The sequence below is a fragment of the Megascapheus bottae genome, chromosome 3 (assembly GCF_031878675.1).
Source record: "Megascapheus bottae isolate mThoBot1 chromosome 3, mThoBot2.hap1, whole genome shotgun sequence".
Taxonomy (NCBI): domain Eukaryota; kingdom Metazoa; phylum Chordata; class Mammalia; order Rodentia; family Geomyidae; genus Megascapheus; species Megascapheus bottae.
In genome coordinates, this window is record NC_143511.1 from 18969578 (window position 1) to 18990968 (window position 21391).

Sequence of the window (21391 nt, forward strand, 5' to 3'; positions counted from 1 at the left end):
TAATTGGAGTCTCACGAACTTTGGTGATTAATTATAGTCTTACAAATTTTCCTGACCAGAAAAAGAAAAATTTGAACTGTAATCCCCAGATCTCTACTTCCTGAGTAGCTAATATTACAGACATGAGCCAAATGCATCTGTCTGTCTGTTTATCTGTCTGTCTGTCTGTCTGTCCATCCGTTCAGTTCTGGGGCTTGAAATTTGGGCCTGAGCACTGTCATTGAGCAACTTTTGCTCAAGGCTAGCACTCTACCACTTGAGCCACAGTGACACTTCTGGCTTTTTCTGGGATTAATTTCAGATAAGGCTCTCATGGACTTACATGCCTAAGTTGGCTTTGAACCACCATCCTCAGATATCAGACTCCCGAGTAGCTAGGATTAGAGGTGTGAGCTACTAGTGCCTGGCTATAATATTTTAATAATTTATTGACAAATGATAGTGGGATAAACATCCCAAAATGAGGCAGAAAAAATGTGAAAACAAATATTTGAGGATCCACATAAAGATATCTAAGTAATTCATCTTAAGTAATCATAAAAAAATACAAATCAAATATTAACATATTTTACCTATTAATACAATAATGATTCAATACACAGTTGAAGACTGGAGAATTTGTTTTCTTTTTTGTGATACCATTAACAGTGATGAGGACGTAGGTTATGTGCAGCATGAATTTATCTGAGTTGGCTAAGTTTCAGTTTTATCAGGCAGTGAGGCAATTAAATTACCTCACAGTCCATTTTAATCTTGCCTTTGAAAGCCTTTTGTCTTTTGCTAATTTATTTATACTCATCCAGTAGGCCACCAATGAAATTATGACATTTATGAGAAAATTAAATATAAAATGCCTGTGTCCTTAATTTGCAGATTCTGGTAAGTGCTTTAGCTTTTACCTGTGACCTGAGAAACAGCTCTCAGAAGAAACCAATAACAATCTCCTAATCACTTACTAGGTTTTTTTTTTATATTAGCTATTAAAAATACTTTTTAAGTGAGGTCTCATATGTAGCCTGGACTGGTCTCAAAATGACCATTCTTCTGCCTCAGCCTACTGAGTAGCTGGGATTATAAGTATGCACCAGCATGGGTAGCTTCATTATTTATTAATTAGTAGATGATTCTAGATCAGTTGGCTAGTGGGTGTGAGTATCCTATTTGGCAATACCAAGGAGAATTTGTTTTTGGACAGACACCTAATTTTCTTCCAAAAATTCTTAAACACACACACACACACACACACACACACACACACACACACACACACACACACACCATAATCTCAAGAAGCCTGGAAGTAGGTGAACCATAGCTCAGGAGAAAAGCAAAGTGCCTATGTTAAAAAACACAGCTGGAAGTGTGGCCTGGCAGTATCATGACAGCCTTGTCAGTGTGAAAGAGTGAGGCCTTGTGTTCAAACTCGAGAAAACTCACAGAAGTTGAAGAATTCCTTTCCACACCTACTGAAGCAAATCACATAACCTTAGTACCTCCTTTCTAATTAAAAAAAGAATGAAAGAAAGGAGAATAAAAAGAGGCTCCTAAATTCATAGAATGCTATTTCCACTAGAGCCCGTGACTCCTCTGCCTATTTACCTAACGCCATATCAATGCCAGGTCCTGGCTGCAGGGTGGTGCAGACAGGAGCCCAGCTCCTCCCCAGGAGTCACCCTGCATTTATGGCTGCCACGATTGTGAGTCAGACTCTATGGATGGGCAGGAAGAACCTGACATGCCTTTTATCACCCTGTTGGCACTCGGTCCACACTATTCCTGCACCCAGGAAAGGAAGGGTGGAAGGCAGAGCGTACCAAGCTACAGCAAACCAGTGATTACGAACCAGCCTTGGAGATCTCCAGAGCAACCCAAGCCCAAAAGGAAGGTTTGAAGCCCTGGATGGGCTCTGGATTAAGTCTCTTTGGCAATCAGAATGTCACTCTTGACACCGGCCTTGTGTGGAAGATGAGCTGGAGAAATCTGACCCTCTGAATTTCTGGGAACCAGACAGAGAAAATGATGCTGGGAACAGAGGACATTGTATCACCACTAGTTTAAAAAGCAGCAGGGTGGTGGTTTTTATGCCTGTAATCCTAGCTACTCAGGAGAGCTGAGTACTGTGATTTGAAGCCAGCCTAGGCAAGAATGTCAATGAGACTCCTATCTCCAATGAGCCACCAGAAAAAACAGAAGTGGTGCTCAAAATGGTAGAGCTCCAGCCTTGAGTGAAAAAGCTCAGGGACAGTGCCTGATCCAAAGAATGACAAACAAAAAGTTTTTAAAAAGCAAGGAAAGAAATGTTAACCACTAATGACCACGAGGGGTCTTCAGAACATGAGAAACCCTCTCCCAACTGAAACCTTTGCATTTTATTCTCTAGTCTCTGGTTTTGGTTTTGATAAGAACTAAAGGCCCTCACAGTAAGTCAGATACAGTCTGACAAAATTAACAAAGCAAAGGTCGTAACATTTTAAAAGTAATGCACATATATTAGCTCCTACTTGCCCGTGACCAAATCTATAGTTCTTCATTTGTTTCTGTTTTATTTTTGTTGTTGTTGGGTTTTTTTTTTTTTTGGTGGATGTTGGTTGGTTTGGTGGGGTTTTTGTTTTGTTTTTGTGATAGAGGATTTCATTATATAGCCTAGAACGCTACTTCTCTTGCCTCCAGTTTTAGAGGATTAGATGATAATACATAGAGTAATGTATCAGTACTGTGAACAAAAAGCCTTGTAGACTTTCTGCCCATGCTACTTTGGTACCACCACCTTTCCAGCCTCAATCTCTACATAGTTTGGGATTTCAGACACACACCTCGATACACAGCTATACATCGAGGAGGGGGAGCTTTTTCTCATGAACTTTTCTGTACAGGCTGGATTTGAACCACAGTCCTCCCATGTTCATCCTCCTAAGTAGCTGGGATTATGGAAATGAGTCACTAGAATCCAGCTTGCAATATGTTTGAAATGAAATTTCAATTAAGTGGTTTTGAAAAATCCTGGAATTCTTAAGAAAAGGCAGTGGGAAAGATGCATTGAGAAATGATATAATGACTACTGCCAGGCTGTTTGATTAAAGCATTTATACAAGAGTTTAGATGTGCAAGTTACAGGCCAGAAAGACTCTGGTCCTGGAGTTGGGATAGCAGGACCTGAGAACTTCAGGCCGTGACAGCCCTCTTTCTTATCAATTCTGTTCTCTGTGGGTAAATTAGCAAATGTTTTTATCTAATAGTGCAACTTCCTTTGGACAGTGGAATATGAACATGTAGGCATTTTTCTGGGCTTTTAAGTGCTAGGACATTAACTTCAGTAAGAAGTCTAATCTCACTAGGATTATACTTTGAAAGCACTGAGATCTAGAATAGTGACATGCTCAATAGGTTTTCTTTTATGTGTTGGTTATTGGAAGACTCTTAATGCATCTGACAGTGTATTTAGATGGCAAAATAGCTTAGTTCTCTATCACATTCAATTATCAGTATCCTAGTTTGAGTTGGGCCTATGGAGTGCTGAGTTTAGACATTAACAATGCATCTTTTTTTTTTTTTTTGTTTTGCCTGAAATTCCTTTCTGCTTGCTGGGCTTGTATTGATATTGGGGAAAGAGTATTTACTTAGCAGATATTCATTTGATGATCTTACAAAGCCTTCTGTAGAAAACATGTATACACTAGGCAGCAATTCTTTTTTTTTACTATGCTGAACACTTTCTTATCTCAGAGACTTTGCCCTTGTTCTTCTGCCAGCCTGACATTGTTAAGTGCTACACTTGGACTTTAATTAAACATGACTTTCTCAGTGAGACTCACCCCAGTACTCTGCTTTTGTGTGAGCATTTCTTTTCTTCCACTGTATGTTATCTGATTAATTTGTCACATTACATCCTTGACACTACATACAGAATTCTGTGAGATGGGGATTTTTGTGTCCATTTGGTTGACTGATATATCCCTAGAGCTTAGATTATGTCTGGCCCACATAAAGAATAAGGCTAAGTGAGATGAACTCCAGGATAGGGAAACGAGATTTATCCTTATGGTTGTTGTTTGTAAAGTACTATGTGAATTTATTTATTTATTTATTTATTCTTTCTCCCCTTTATGGTTTATACTCTAGTGCTTCTGTATCTGACTTTGGTACCTGTTCTATCATATATACATTTATTTAAGAAGGGAAGGAGGAAAACAAGGTGATGAGATAAAGAACAAAGGATGAACCAGTGTAACAGTGATATTCACAAGACAATATCTTGGAAATGACCTTTAAACTTGGGAAGGGGAGGGAGAAGTGGGATAAAAAGATGGGAAGGGGTAACAATGTTCAATAAGTAGTGTAATCACTATCTTACAAATATAACTGCAATCCCTCTATACATCACCCTGATACCAAATTTAAAATAAAATAATAAAGCATTTAGAAAGTGAACATAAATACCTTAAACAATCGCATTTTAATAGAAGCATATATTAACTTATCAACATTCTGATGCATATGCAACATGTAAGCTCATGGTTCTTTTTTATGTTTTTATTTTTTATTGTCGAGGTAATGTATAGAGGGATTTCAGTTACATTCGCCAGATAGTAGGTGCATTACTTCTCACACATTGATACCCTTTCTCATATTTTTGTCTCCATTTCCCTCCTCCCACCCCCAAACTCATGGTTCCTGTATAAAATATGCAACTTATCCTCCCTTACTCCCCCAAAAAAGAATATGCCTGGCCCACAAGCAGGTTTTCACAGGTGCAATATTGATAATAAGTTAAATGGACGACATTGCACACAGGTCACTTTGATTTGGGCATGACTTGCCCATGAATAAATCGCAGTCCCATTTGAATCACTGAAGGGACATGGATAGTACAATTGAACACTGGGCTGGTTGCCAGTGGCTCGTGCCTATGTCTATACAATCCTGGCTATTCAAGAGGCTGGGATCTGAGGGTTGTGATTTGAAGCCAACGTAGGTGGGAAAGTTTGTGAGAGCCTTGTGTTGTTATTTAGTGCTAGTAGTGGGGCTTGAACTCAGGGTGTGGGCACTGAGCTTCTTTGGTTCAAGGCTAGCACTCCATCACTTGAGACACAGCACCACGTCTGGCTTTTTCTGTTTATGTGGTACTGAGGAATCAAACCAGGGCTTCATGCATGCTAGGCAAGCACTCTACCACTAAGCCACATTCCCAGGCCAATCCCCAGTCTCTTGGGCTTTGGTTTGACTCCTGTGTTTTCTCTTCTTGCACAATCAAGGTTGTCCATGTGTTTGTGGTGGCAAGCAGAGAGAACCTGGGAGCTGAGGGAACTGACTGGAATTGGCAGATGTGGATGGATGGCATTCGGAGAGGCCAGGACCACAGGAGCATTTGATATGTGGGAAGAAAGCAGGCAGAAGAGAAAGGAGAGAATGGGCAAAGAGACACATGGCTCCCAGGCTCACACCTCAGTGTTTATAATTTCAGTATACTATGGTTCTGACCTACACCACAGCGTGCACACTACTTCTCTTTATAGAAAGAGGACTGAACACAGAGCTGTATCTGGGTGGAAATGATTAAAAAAAAAAACTGGGTACAAAATTAAATAGGTCAGGGGTGGTGCTATAGCAGCCTGAAACTGGCTGTGCTTAGCATGAATATTTAGGATGCTTTCTTCCTCCTCAATTCCCCTGAGCACCTCCAGCGAGGACGTTGAAGGCATTATGGCATGGTGGAATGGTTAGATCTGGGGCAGAGCAACTGGGCTTTACTGTTCCCTGGCTCGAGGTTCTGGAAACAACCCTGGCCACAGGACAGATTCTTTTGACCTATAAAAATGTGTTGCTGCTCTTGCTGTCTCACAAGATTTGGGAGGAGAGATGAGGTAATGTCTACTTAGGCCTGGGAGCTTCTCAGAACAGCAGCGTTTACAGTAATGTGATTTCCTAATGCATTCATTTGTGTTATAATGGAGGGTAATGTCCTTTAAGTTTCTTACTAGGTACCCCTGGAATATTTGACACTGTTAACGTGGAGTGCTCACCCTCAAAGGCTTCCACTCCCAGAGGATGTATGCTCAGCCAGGGAGTCTGAGAGTTGTTTATGAAGTTCAAGGAGGAAGTTGGGAATTAGGAAAGGCCCAGGAGCTAGTGTTGGTGATGCTGGAAAATGGTCGTAATTACCTTGACTGGATACCACACTTTAAATCTTATTTTGCTATGGATCAACATCTCAATATTTTAAATTTTCATTTAGCAATATTGCACAGTGGTTATGTGTATCATAAACATGAAAGCTTCTGCCTTGTTGGTGAGAGGCTAACCGAGCCACCTTTAACACTCCATTTTTTTCTCTTGGACCCAATTCTAATATTTTAACTAACTTAGTTACTTTGATACCAACAATTCCATACAAGTACCAACCATTTTTATGTCAAATTTTTATTAAAGAATTTATTAACATTGATTTTTACATCATATTTCACATGTCATGTTTAACAAACAAGTATTTAAGAAGGGAATCTCCATATACACTCACTGGCACTTAGATTTTAGAAAATAATTAAAAGTAAGCTGAGGGTTTGTATGTCATAGGTACATATTAATCTATGTAATAAAACACTATGTCTATAGAGTCATAAATTTTTTTTGCCAGACCTGGGCTTGAGCTCAGGGCCTGACACTGTCCTTGGACTTTCTCAAGGCTAGAACTCTACCACTTGAGCTTTAGCACCACTTCTGTTTTTTTTCTATGTATGTGGTACCGAGGAATCTGGGCCTTTGTGCATGCTAGGCAAGCACTCTACCACTAGGCCAAACTCCCGGCCCCTAGAATCATGAATTTTTATGTCTATGTAGTTATGTTTATATCTCCAATACCATGTCCATAGCATTGGATACCCAAATATGAGTCATCACTCTTGTACTGTTTGGATTTAATATCCACATATTAAGGATACCATGTGCCTTTTGTTCCTTTGGCCTTGACTTATCTCACTCAACATTCTGCAAAATACTAGTGGGTTATTCAGCAATGCCTCCTATTTTTCTGGATGTAACAGAATAGTAAGGGTTTGTTGTTGTTGTTGTTGTTAAAACAGTTATGATAAGCCTAGCCTTGGTATCTCATGCCTGTAAATGTAACTATCAAAGAAGCTAAAGGATTCTTAAGGATTGTGGTTCAAAGTCAACCCAGGAAGAAAAGTCCATGAAACTCCATCTCCAAGATAACAAGCAAAAGGCAAGGCTGGAGACGTGCCTCACATACTAGAGTATAAACCAAGCAAGCAAGCAGAGCAAGTTGAAGGCACTGAGTTTAAGCACCAATGTTGGCAAAAAAGGGGAGGTGGTGGTCATAATAAGTCTACACTTTTCTATATCCTTTGGGAGCAGTATTATAACTAAGGTGGCTTTCTAGTCTATTCTAAACAGAGAGATTAAAACCACTGAAGAAAAGGGAGGGAAAACGGTGTTGTGTCTGACAAAGATATTAATTTACATTAAAATTACCTAGATTGGACAATTTTACAGTGGAATTTTCTTGAAGCAATTGTTACTCTGGAAATTTCAAAAGGATGTCAGTCTTTCACACAGGAATTTAAAGTAATTGCTGAATTAACTAGAAAAAAATACTCTGTGTTCACTTTCAGAGGAAAGTCTATGTATACTTTTTTAAAGAAATATTACTGTAATTTGTAGGCTTTGACCAAAGATACTAGTCATATCCATATTTTTCTAAGCTAAGGAAGTATTTTGAACTTCATTTAATAAATATTAGAATATAATGTAGAGTTTATGTCCTGTTACCCAAAATGTGACATGAAAAATATAAATCCTTACCAAATTGTGTGCATATTTAGTTAAGCTGCATGCTGAGAATATATGGGAAAGTCACAATGTTTCTTAAATTGAGAAGAATGTCATAACATGAAAAAGTGACAGAATTCTATGTAACTGCTCTTTAGAACAAAATCTTTCACTTAAAAAAATACGACTCTGTTGCTACTTGGTGCTCATGCTTAGTCCTCAGGTGCAAACTCAGCCTGGGCAGAAAAGTTCATGAGACTTTTATTGCCAGTTAATTACCAAAATACCAGCTGTTGGAGCTGTGCACTCCAGCTTTGAGTGTAAAAGCTAAGGAATACCATGCCCAGACCCTGAGTTCAAGCTATAGTGCTGTCAGTCTGTCTGTCTGCCTCTCTGTCTCTCTATCTGTCTATCTCAAAGAAAGTTGTAGAGTCTTAATGTTGTTACTTTTTCTTCCTGATAAATGTTTTGGTTTGCACAAATACTTTAGAATGTTAAACTCATTGTACAGTTTTTATGTTCTTATGTAAAATATGATAAATTCCTGCCATTTGGCATGAATATAAACAGTTTACTTCTAAAAAGATTTTGTGTGTTAAATGATGTTTCATTTTGAATCTGTTTCAGGATCGAAGCAAACGCTTGGAGAAAGTTCATGTAGTTATTGGACCGAAATCCTGTGACTTGGATTCTCTCATTTCTGCATTTACATATGCTTACTTCCTAGATAAGGTGAGAGGAAAAGGAGTCTACCTTTTATACATGAACTGTCATGTAACTTTCAGGAACAAACATTCCTAGCCTGGCATTGGTAGCTCACATGTAATCTTTGCTACTCAAGAGACTGAGATCTGAAGATCATAGTTCAAAGACAGGTAGGGCAGAAAAGTTCTTCAGACTCTTATCTCCAACTGACTAGCCAAAGCCAGAACTAGAGCTGTGGTTCAAGTGACTTGCCAGTCTCACCTGAGAAAGTTGCATAAGAATGTGAGGCCCTGAGTTCAAGCCACAATACTGGCACAAACACAAAAAAGAGTAAACATTTTATAGAAAAAAAGATATTAACTTAAATGTGCATGTCCTGTTTTATTGTTGCAGAGAATAAAGTACTGTAATTCATAAATCAACAAATGTTTACTGAGTAATTCTGATATCTACTATTCTAGGTATTCTTTATAATATTGTTAGTATTTCAAATTAATGTCTATAATAGTTAATTATTGTATGGGACTGAAGAGAATTAAGAAAAATCAGAAATTATTTATTTTATCACTCTTCTGTATAATAGCCTTGCCATTTGGAGAAAAATATGTGCAGAGTAAGTTATATGAACACTCCATGAAGCAGAAAGCCTATTGGCTAGAATTATCAGACACAGAAGTACTGCTTGTCTTATTCATTCTATAAATCTTTGTTGAGTTTTACACTCTGCCCTATTTTTCTTCATGAGGTCATTCTCAGTAAGTTCTATTCTCCCTTGAATGAGAAATTTTCTATTCCACAGAGCAGAGACACAGCCATCAAAGTGGGACATCTCTTTCAAGAAATCATTTCAAAATTTCCCTTCCATAGAACCCATCAGCTCAGATAGATATCAATTTTTTTGCCAGTCCTGGGCTTGGGCTTGAGCACTGTCCCTGGATTTTCTCAAGGCAAGGGCTCTACCACTTGAGCCACAGCACCACTTCTGGCTTTTTGCTATGTATGTGGTACCAAGGAATCGAACCCGGGTCTTTGTGCATGCTAGGCAAGCACTCTACCACTAGGCCAGACTCCCGGCCCTCAAATAGGTATCAAATTTTTAAAAAGTTCATCAGCCCATCTGAATGGGCTTCATTGTCTTATAAGCTTATTTTAAAATGTATGTTTTCCAAGATGTGGGGTGGGTGGTGGGTGGGGGGGAGGGAAATGGGTACCAAGACATGTGAAAGGGTATCAATGTATGTGAATTAATGCACCTTCTATCTGGCAAATATCATGTAACCCTTTTATTAATTACAATAAAAATATAAAAAAATAAATAAAATGTATGTTTTCAAAGGTTTGGGGTGGTATTTCCAAGAATATCATTCCATTGTTTAAAATTTTCCAGAGTCTGGTTTGTTTTATTCCAATTTCTTTTGGAGCCTGAGACCTTGCTAGGATACCTAGCGGCTCCAGAGATAGTTAAACTCTCATGAAGCCCAGTCTTCCAGAGTGCGTGGGGGTTGGCCAGCTCTGGTTTAGGATAGCAGCTGACCAACATGATGATGCAAATATTCCCATCTCTACATGAGGGCTTTATATCAAATGTATCTTAAAAGTTCTTGAACTTTATTAGGGAGACTAATTGGTGTAGGAGATAAGAGCATAGCAACACTAATTTTAGTTACTAGTTGTTTAATCCTATAGGAGAAAAACATTATTTGTCCAGAGAACATAGGGTTGAGTGAACTGGACTAATTTTTAGATTGATAGTGGCATATGTGTTTTTAATTCATTCAGAGACTATTTATTACATGTTGAATGTGCAAGACTTTTTATTCCAGTTCCTGTCGTCTCCTCCTCCTCCTGCGACTCCTTCTCTTCCTTCTCCTCTTCTTCCTTCTCCTCTTCTTCCTCCTCCTCTTCTTCTCCTTGTCCTCCTCCTTCTCCTCTTCCTTGACTTGTCCTCCTCCTCCTCCACTTCCTCCTCCTTTCTCCTTTTCCCCTCCTCCTCCTCTTCCTCCTCTCCCTCCTCCTTTACCTTCTCCTTCTCTTTCCTTTTCCAATGCCAGGTTACATATGACACTTCTGAGTCTAAGTTGCTAGATGCTTTTTTGAGTAAGTGAAAGGTTTGACTCTAACAGGATTGGGCTCTCCTCTCCTCCTTTCTCTTGGTAGGTCAGTCCCCCTGGCATTCTGTGTTTGCCAGTGCTGAACATCCCAAGAACTGACTTCAACTACTTCACTGAAACCAGGTTTATTTTAGAAGAACTGAGTATCTCTGAGTCATTCCACATTTTCAGAGATGAAATTAATCTACATCAGCTCAATGAGGAAGGGAAATTGTCCATGACGCTTGTTGGCAGCAATGTCCTTGCAAGGTAAGGAAAACTCGTTGCTTTGGTTCCTTAAAGAAGAAATGGTCACTTTGTTCAGGATCGCTGTGGTTTGACATATATTTAATGCAAAGGGTGACTGGAGAAAAAGAATTTTAAAAATTATTTTTGTGATGGGGTTTGAACTCAGGCCTAGGCTCTGTCACTGAAGGTTTTATACATTCAAGGCTAGAGCTCTAACACTTTGAGCCACAGCACTATTTCTGATTTTCTGGTGATTAACTGGAGATAAGAGTCTCACAAACTTTCCTGCCTGGGCTGGCTTTGAACCCTGATCCTAAGATCTCAGCCTCCTGAATATCTAGGATTAGAGGAATTAGCCACCAGCACCTGGTAGAAAAAAAGGAATTCTTTTTTCTTCTTTTGTGAGCAATTATTGGCTGTGCCAACTCTTTGGTTTTACTCTTGAATTTGAAATAGGTCTTCATTAAGTGGAAAACTCTTATCATATTCAAAATTGTAGTTTGAAAGCATACAATTTCTTCTTTAAAATACTTTATTTTTATTTTAAGTAGTTGTACAAAAGGGTTACAAAGGGCCAAATCAGTTTATAGTAACAATGCTTCTTGATTGGTATCACTCAACAATTTCTTGTAGCTATTCAATATTCCTGTGTATTGATGCTGAAGTACATAATGAAATTTAAATGAGAGACTAAACAAATTTATAAACTAAACTAACAACCTTAAAAAATATTTAAAGAAATTTCCGAGGTGAAATGATAAAGAATCTGTGGAGATGGGCCTTGAAAATAATCTAAAATCTACCTCCATACTAAAAAGGGTGGTAGATTTTATTTTCATGTAGCTCACTTTATAGATAGGAAACTCAAGACCTAGTGAGTACCATAAATTTATGACACTCCAACGTCCTAAGTCCAGTCTTGTCCAAGGTCCCATATACCATTAGTAGCAACTCAAATTAGAACTGGACCTTCCACCTCTTTCAATGAGTACTGAAGAATAGCTAACTAGTGCCAGAATGTACTGGTCCAAACTACTCAGGAGGCTGAGATTGGAGGATTACAGTTCAAAGTCATGCCTGATAGGAAAGTCTGTGACACTCTTATCTCCAAGTAACTATCAGAAAACCAGCAGTGGTGCTGTGGCTCAAGTGATAGAACACTGGCCTTGAGCAGAAAAGCTCATGGGCAGTGTCAAGGCCCTGAGTTCAAGTCCCAAGACCAATAAAAAAAGATACCAACAATAATAGTATTTTATGTTCATAAATAAAAATGGAGCCATTTAACGTGAAGGGATGGATAAGGTTGGGGGGAAAGGGGAAGGAGAGCAGTGACATTGATCAAGATATATTGTATTCATAAACTGACATGTTGAGTTAAAATCTGTACAACTGCTTAAAGATAGTAAATATAAAGCCATATAATGAATGACTGTTGTTCTTAATGTACTATGTTATCGCTCATCTCTTTTGCCATCCCTTGGTTATCTCATATTGTTACAATATTTCACCTTATTATCTGGTATATTTTATATGTGCTTAATTGGTTATTTGAAATTGGATAGGGAAGGGGGAAAATCAAGATAAGCGGGGGGAGGGTGGGAGGGAAATGGGGACCATGTCATGAGAAAGAGTATCAATGTTTGTGAAGTTATGCTCTTTTTATCTGTTGAATATAATGTAACCTTTCTATTAATCACAATAAAAAAGATAGTAAATATATATACCTATATATATACATCATATACCTAATTTTTAAAGATTGTAAAAATATGTACATATATACCTACAAATACATATACACCTATTTTTGAAAATAGCAGTATATATAGTATATATATGTATATATGAAAAAGTTACGCTAACACTGAGGTTGTAAATTCCAGCTGTGAGATTGTTTTGGAAGTAGGATGCTTTTCAAGAAAGAAATTGGGATTTCTTATTGCCTTCGTGGTTAGTCATTTGTTTCTAACAGAAAGTCATACTCTCTAGACTTTTCTTCCTGATTTTGAGAAAATCCAGTTCAAACTCTTATAATGGTAGAAGCCAACAGACATTTTATTTTATTTTATCACTTGACTGGATGTACAAGGTTTAGAGCCAGATTGTCAATTCACTAGGTTTGTTCATTAGTCCTGTGACCTTGAACACATTTCTTAGCTTCTTTGTGCCTCAATTTCTCCATTTGTAAAATGGAGACCTTATTAGAACTAACCTTAACAGACTAATTTCGTAGTATAAAAATAAAACCTACTTAATATATTTATAATAGCATCTAGCCTACAGTAGAAGTCCCTGTAAACATTAGCTGCCACCATTTCTCAAATGAGAAACAAGTGACAGAGTTGCTATGGTATGAAAACATCCTAAGACTCTTGAACAGTTAAAATGTGAAGAGACATGGAATAAGCTCTGTGCTGGTGGCTCACACCTGTAATCCTGGCTACTCAGGAGGCTGTGATTTTAGGATTGAATTTTGAAGCTAGTCCAGGCAGAAAAGTCCATTAAAATCTCCAAAATCTCCAATTAACCTGTGCCGAAAAGTAAAGCTGTGGCTCTAGTGATAGAACATCAGCCTTGAATGGAATAAAGCTAAGTGAGAACATTCTAATTCAAGTCCCAGTATGTGCACGCACGCACATACTGAGTAAGGTCTGCAATTCAGAGTAGAGAGTTTAACATCTTTTTGGCTATTGAGAGGAAATTATTATTTGTGGGGGAACAGAGAATTACTCACCCCCAACCTAGAAAATAGGGTCCAACTCTTTCTCACTCTCTCCTGCACTTACTTTACAGTGAGGACAAAACTTTGGAATCAGCAGTGGTCAAAGTTATCAACCCCGTGGAGCAGAAGGATGGTGAGGTGGAGCTGCGAGAGCCCTCTTCTTCCCTAGTGCTGAAAGAGCTGCTCCAGGAGGCTCCCGAGCTCATCACTGAGCAGCTGGCTCATCTCCTCAGAGGTGAGCGATGGCTCTTTCTATTAAATACTGAGAGGCCTAATGGAGTGGCTCTCAACCTGCTCAAGCAGAAAGAGTGCGATCCATTCTTGGCTTAACAATCCCTTTCAAGACCCCAGGAAGCTTCATCAGAGAGGCAGGGAGTAAAGAGTTTGTTAAAGAATAGCATTATACTGAATATTAAAAATGTGCATTTAAAAATATGCAGCCAGGGTTGGGGATGTGTCACTAGACAAGAATATTAAACGGATCTGCTGCACTTTGGTTGGAGAGCTGGAATGGCTTCTCTGTCTTTTTAATAGCTTCCAGAGGTGATTCTTGCCCTTCGACAATGTGATTGAGGCCAGAATTCCATATTTTACCTTGAGACATGTCTTAGTACATATACATGCTTGTTTTATGCAATACCGCTTGGATGGCACGATACACATCTTTTATCTTCATACTTATAGTCAAGTATTACCTCCTTTCACTCCTTCACCTTGGAATATATTCTTTGGCCTGTCTTAAGCACTGGAAAGACACACATATTCTGTCATCTATTGTTTTGGAATCCCAGGCTTTACATCAATGGAATCAAGCAATCTTGGATTGAAAATACTTTTTAAATGTGTCTTTACTGGGTGTGCCACTTTTTTTCCCTCCTCATTATTACCTAAATAATTCAATATATCAACTATTTGCATAGTATTTAAAATGTAGTAGTTGTTACAAGTAACCTAGAGATGATTTGAAGGCACAGAGGGATTATATAGGTTACACCCAAATATGGTGTTGTATTGTAGATGGGACGTGAATAGCCCTGAATCTCGTACCTCTGGGAAGTGTTTAGATATTGGGGGATTACTGTGTGCTACTGATCTCACTTCCACCTCCATCAGTGGAGTTTGTTGGTTCCCATGAGTAGCTTTCACACAGGAAATGTTCAGTCAAATTTGTTGGCCCAGAATCACAATGAAAGTTGTCATTGTCTCATGTGAAATACAGATGGTTCTCAGAAATGCTTAATCTAGTAAACTCAAAAACCAGCGAGGAACTGTCTGAAAGCATTTAGAAATAATTCTTTGACTCCCCTACTCTAAGGACCCTTCTTTCTTGGGCCTCCTCTATCTCTACCACAAAAAGGAAAGAAAAGATCCAATAGTTTAGTTCCTCTAAAGATTTAAAAACTAACAAACACCAGAAACCTGCCTAAATATCTTTATGTCAAAATGAATCCCTGGAAATTGTGCGCTGGAAAAATGGTGCCTTAAACTAACACCTAAGTAAAGTGAATTACTTCTGTTTTTTTCTTAATGTTGTTATTTTCTTTAGGAAGTTGTACAAAGGAGTCACCATTCTATAAAGCAGTTTTTAAATATAATGCATCTTGATCAATGTTTCTACTTTTAACATCATATCCCTCCCAGCCCACCTTTCCCTCAGTCTTCTTAATTTTGTAGGATGCACACTGAGGTTTTTTTTAACTACATTCTCCCCTCTTTTTTATTTTATTTGTAATAGAGAAGAAGGAAGATAAACGTAATTGGGGATCTCAACTGAGAGGGAACTAGTGGTAAATGTGTGGAATAAGCAAGCACTTTAGAGAGAATGTTTTGTTTAAATAGCTTACAAATGGAGAAGTTTGTTTTCTTATTGAAAAATTCCCATGACATTCAGAAGGAAAGAAAGTAGTTAATGAACACCTCATCCTCATGACATTTGATAAATAGAAAAAATAAGAGATTGTAATACATGATAACAGACACAACTCTGCTCTGATGACGTGAGGATTTAGAGAATCAAAAGGGAGGAAAACTATTTGCTTTACAGAGCAGCCAAGAAAGAGAGCTATGGTAAAGGAACTTGTCTTTCCTGACATCGGAAATTTCTCATGAGGCTGGCCGTGAGGCGACAATGGGAAGCTACCAGAATAATGGCATCACTTCCTGTTGCTTAAAAACTAGAAAGTGAGAGGATGAAAATCCTAAACTTGAGCCAAAGGTTCCTGAAGACTGTAAGCCAGAGAGAATATGAACATATACTCGTGTGTGTGTGTGTGTGTGTGTGTGTGCATATGTATGTATATAGAATAGCAGACACAATTAAAGGATGCGACTTTAAAGGATGTGGCTTTAAAGAGGTGATCCTAAAATGTAGAGGTCAAAGTACCCATTTGGGGGTGATAGTACTTATTTCCAAGATTTTAAATAATATCCCCAGGCTGTGAATTCCAGACTAATATCCACTCTTCAGGTGACGTTCACATCCTAACACGGTCCATGGCTAATGGCCCATCCTAACACGGTCCATGGCTAATGGCCCATGGACCATGTCTCTAAATCTCTAAACCCATATTGCTTTTAGTATCCCGATGTCATTGAAGTCTGTGCCCACTACCCAGTTCCAAGAGTTCCACTTGATTCTTTTCCTTTCCCTGCACATTGATCTGCTGTCCATGCATGAAGAACAAGACTGAATGCCATCTACAGTTTCTATAATCACTACTAGTGACCCGATCCAAATCACCATGCTGTCTCTCCTTGGCTACTGCCATAACTGTCTTTCTCCTCTTTCTCCCATAAAAATCTCTTGTCTAGAAAGTCATCAGAAGGCCTTTGTCAATTAGATCATCTCCATCCACTTCTCACAGCTTGTCATACTCAACGTTCAAGCACTCCACCCTTACAAACTATCGCATGGTTACTCTCCCATATACCTTGAATATCTTATATCTGGACCTCATCAAGATACAAGGGTCTTTCAAAATATTCCAAGCTCTTAACACTCTTGCGGGTTTATACTAGCTATTCCCTCCTGTGGGATGCTTCTTTCTACTTGTCTTTCTCTCTGCCCCTAGGCTCCTCCCACCCTCATCTCTCCATGTAGGATACGAGTTTCATAAACCAGAGACACTGTGATATGTGCACAGGTTTACCATTGCACTGCTGCCGCCTTAGAACTATGCCTGGCACATCATAAACCCTCAGAAACACTGTTGTAAAATGGATTGTGTAAGGGTGTTTATGTGTTGTTCCCTGACTGCATTGGTTTCATGAGTAGGATGACAGATTTGTTGATGTTTTTGATTGTGGGACTTGAACTCAGAGATTGGATGCTGTCCTGGAGCTTCATTTTTTTTTCTCAAGATTAGCACACTCTTTTGTTGAGCCACAGCTCTACTTCCCATTTTCGGGTGGTTAATTGGACATAAGAGGCTCACAGACATTCTTGCCCAGGCTGGCTTTGAACTGTCATCCTCAACTCTCAAACTCCTGGCTAGCTAGGATTACAGGTGTGAGCCACCAGTGCCCAGCTACAATGACATTTTCATTTCTGTTCTCTTTCAGAGCAAGAAGGCTTATTTGTCCTGCTCTTCTTCTCCTATTTTAAGTGACCAGCATTCTGTTTCTCAATGAACATACTTCATCATGTGTGTTTTAAAATACTTCTACCACCTTTATGTTTGTATCTGTAATATTCCATGTGGCTTTTGCCTGACTTTGTACCTTCCACAAACTGAGTCATGGCACATACTGTCCTTATGAGTAGTCAGCATAATATTTGCTTGCATGGGAGATTCTTCTATCATTTAGTTACTATTTTATTATTCCTTTTGGCATGGAAGAAATGAGAAAGCTTGCAAAATTCATTCAGCATCACGAAACAGAAAAAGAAAGTTAAGCTCAAGAGTTCCTCCCCTGCCCAGTCATTCACATGTCATTTCCGTTGCCTGGTATTAGTGGTAATCTTCTCCATGGGGAAACTGAAGCTTCGTGAGAAGCTATCGGAGCATCTCTGGGTAATCTTGTTTCTGTGGCACCTGATCTTCAGCCCTGCCAAATCTTTTGCTTTTCTTAAATATTTCATCACATTAGCGACTTGTTTCTTCTCCTCAGCATACTTCTGGTGAGGAAAGAGGATGAGGTTCCTTCCTTCCTTCCTTCCTTCCTTCCTTCCTTCCTTCCTTCCTTCCTTCCTTCCTTCTCTCCCTCCTTCCCTTCCTTCCTTCTTTTCTCTCTCTTTCTTTTCCTTCCTTCCTTCCTCTTCCTTCATTCCTTTCTTCCCTCTCTCCCTCCATACCTCCTTGTCTGTCTGTCTTTCCTTTCTTTCTTTCTTTCTTTCTTTCTTTCTTTCTTTCTTTCTTTCTTTCTTTCTTTCTTTCTTCCTTTCTTTCCTTTTTTTCTTTCTTTCTTTCTTTTTTCTTTCTTTCTTTCTTTCCCTCCCTCCCTCCCACCCTCCCTCCCTCCCTCCGTCCTTCCTTCCCTCCCCTCCCCTCCCTCTCTCTCTCTTTCTTCTGAGAGAGGACTCAAACTTGGTATCTGATGTTTTCACTCATTGGATGGCACTCTACCACATGAGCCATGCCTCCAATCCCAGGATGTAGTTTCTTAAGTAAAACTTCTTAAAATAGCCAAGTCCCTTGATGGTCTTTCAGAAGGCTGGACTTCAACAGTGTTGCAATTTCAACAAATCAGCAAATGTAAATTGTTACCATCCACTCCCCTCAGTAAAGCCGCATACTGATTTGGCATGGCTTTCTAATTTTCTGTATAATAAAACGAGGTGCTCATGCAGAAGAGACCACAAATCACTTCAGATTTTATAGCAATGTCTGTCTTTTGACTTCTTCTTTCCTTCCACCTGTTCCCCTTGTATGGTTCTTTCTCTTCCTTTTCCCCCTGTCTCTTCTTTCTCTTCTTCTTGTTTGAAATGAAGTTTTTCTACTATTCTCTAACATTTTGCATATCTAAAAGTCACATTATAATGTCACATGGCCTAAGGTTGCTGCTTGGCTGTGCCCTGGATATGTGCCAAAAACAAACAGTTATAGACCCAGCAGGCTGTTCAACCTATATTCTTTTATTTCCCCAGTGATGTTTACTACAGCCACTGCCAACTCTAAAATCCATTAAACTGCCGAATCATCACTGTGTGTGTGTGTGTGTGTGTGTGTGTGTGTGTGTGTGTGTGTGTGTGTGTTTCCAGGAACCATCTGGCAAGGAGATTTCAGCCACCTGATCACCAGGCATGCTTGGATGAAGACCACACTTGGATCAAATGGCCTTTCCTGTTTGTTTGTGTATCATCTTGACAGCTGACAGGCAGGGAAGACTGAAATAACAGCAATTGTTCTTAGTTTAAGATTAAGTGGGAAAATCACTTAACAAGCACACGCTCTCTCCTTTCTATTGGTAATTCCATTTGACCTTTAATAAAGAAGACTGGCTTGCTATTTTGGTAGTCTGAATTAACAGCTTCAAAAAGATCCTTTTAAGGAGGTCAGATAGGAAAGGAATAGAGCCCAGTTCCCCTTTCCTCTAGCCCAATGGGTGAGTCATCTTTCTCCCTGAAGGGTTACAAAGTCCAGAGAGAGCTAAATCCTCCATTTTAAGCTATGGGAGGCAGGGAAGGAAATGTTTATTTCTGTTTTTATAAACTAAAATGATTTGTCAACCTCTGAGTCATTTCTCCTACCAGATAAAGAAAAGCTTTATTTTTTATTTTTATTTACTTTTTTATTGTTGGGGTATAGAGGGGTTACAGTTACATTCATCAAGTATTAGGTGTATTACTTCTCACACATTGATACCCCGTCTCATGTTTTTGTTTCCATTTTCCTCCCTTACCCTCTCCCAATCATCTTATTTTTCCCCTTCCCTTTCCTATTTCAAATAAACAAATAAAAGTATATACAATATACCAGGTAACAAAGTCAGATACAATAACAATATAGATTAACCAAAAGGCAAAACAGAAGAGAAATAACATAGTACATTAAGAACAACAATCACACAAGATACAGCTCTTTTTTCCAGATAAGCTTTATTTTAACTGAAGACATTTTAAAACATATTTATGACTATATTCATTTGAACTATGTGCTTATTTGTATACCTTTTTAGATAAAAATGTGAGCTATTTTGTTTTTCCTTCTTAGTTTTTGTATTTTAGTTACTTGTTCTTTAGTGGATTTTTTTTCTCCACAAGGAACCAAGAAGTCCAGATGAAACAATAAGGAAGTTTAAATTTCTTCTTTTCTGCGAAGTATTCAACATGCAGAACATACCTTTACTGTGCTATACTGTGTTTTCCCAACATGACTCTGGTAGATCAGATTCAGTATTTAATGGGCCAAAATTGTTTTTGGCATGAGGCCATTCCTAGCCTCATTCTTTTAAACAAAGAATATTGGGGAGGGGTTCTAATAGAATTAAATTCTTGTTACTGTTTTATTGTAATTGCTTTTTAAAAAAATTTTCACTGTCAATTCTATGCTTCAGAGCACAAGTTACGGGTTTTAATAGGACAGTATCAGAAGTGTCTTTTCACTCTGTTATTCTGTATGGTGATTTAATACCATCGTTTTTAGATTAATTCTAAATGCTGCCTTTCTTTTTAAATGTATTTTAATAATAGGATCCCCCACCAAAGAAACACAGATTGTTAATTCAACTGTAAACCCCAATGAAGTCCTGTCAGAAGGTGGTTTTTAATGTACAGGGCTCCAGCCATGTCTCCTACCTAAGCTTTGGGATGATTGCTTGACAGCTTGTGCATGTGCCACCTGGACTCTTTTCACTGATTGAGCTGGCACCCAGGGCATTGTGGGAAGAAGCGTTTGAGCAGGAACTCACAGCATTTTGGGAACAAGAAGCGCCATGATGGCTCACATATTATCTGCCACATATTATGTCCATCATCTTTTTTATCCCCATTTACCTAACAGCTCCCTGTTTCTTTCTTTCCCTCAAATCCATTCACATCTTCTAGTTTATTACAAAGGGAGGATCCACATTCCAAATAGTGTGAGAGGCAACAATCACAGTCAAGACTAAGACAATCATTATTCAGGTATCAAGAGAAAATCCACTGAATACTTAACATGGGGCAAAATTGTAGCATCCCAGGTTATAGGCAATCATTATTCAACGTATCAAGTGAAAATCACCGAATACTCAAGATTGGGCAAAATTATAGCATCCGAGGTTATAGGGGAGTTTCTTGGACTCTCTTGCTTTGTCTCAAATACAGTCTTCACAAAGGGTATATCAAATACTGTGACATTCATTAACTCCACCACTGAATTCAGTGAAGACTGCTGGTGTCCTCAGTCAGGGATGTCAACTGGATTCTAGTAGTATCTCTATATGGTTCAGTCTTCCTCACAACATTTCCCAATTTCATCCAAACTTGTCGGCTCCAGTGAGAATATCAGGAGAATGACCCTTGACAAACTCGTACTTCCCATTCAGAAAGAAACAGCAAATCTGTGTCAAGGTTGCTACTCAGGGAACTGAGAGGAAGTGAGTTTTCTTGCAACAGATAATTACAGAGCTATCTTAAAGTAGGTAGCTTTGGAACAGTGTTCAACAACTGTTTGTCTTCCCTCCCATATATGTTTTTTCCTAACCAAGATACTGTCTTTGAGGTGTGTTCTTGTAAACTATATACTATTATTATTGACCCTAAATTTTGGTTTGTTTCATCTTTGTTGTGTACATGCATATGTGATGTACCATGGAGAAGCCCCTTTGAAGAACTAACATGCACTTTAACAAAAATGACTATTAGAAAGGTGAAATGTGTCTTGCCCAGGAAATGTGAACTAGTGGGAAGGGGGATACCACA

The 21391-nt window shown here is 38.7% G+C and overlaps 1 protein-coding gene across 1 annotated transcript in view; it reads left to right on the forward strand.

Annotated features, from left to right (window-relative positions):
- Positions 1-1613: 1613 nt before the first annotated feature.
- Positions 1614-21391, forward strand: part of Prune2 (prune homolog 2 with BCH domain) — a 177258-nt gene continuing 157480 nt past the window's right edge. The window contains exons 1-4 of the mRNA XM_090329289.1: positions 1614-1697; positions 8410-8514; positions 10645-10847; positions 13620-13783. Of these exons, the coding sequence (XP_090185415.1) occupies positions 1614-1697; positions 8410-8514; positions 10645-10847; positions 13620-13783 (556 nt within the window). The remainder of the gene's footprint in view (positions 1698-8409; positions 8515-10644; positions 10848-13619; positions 13784-21391) is intronic.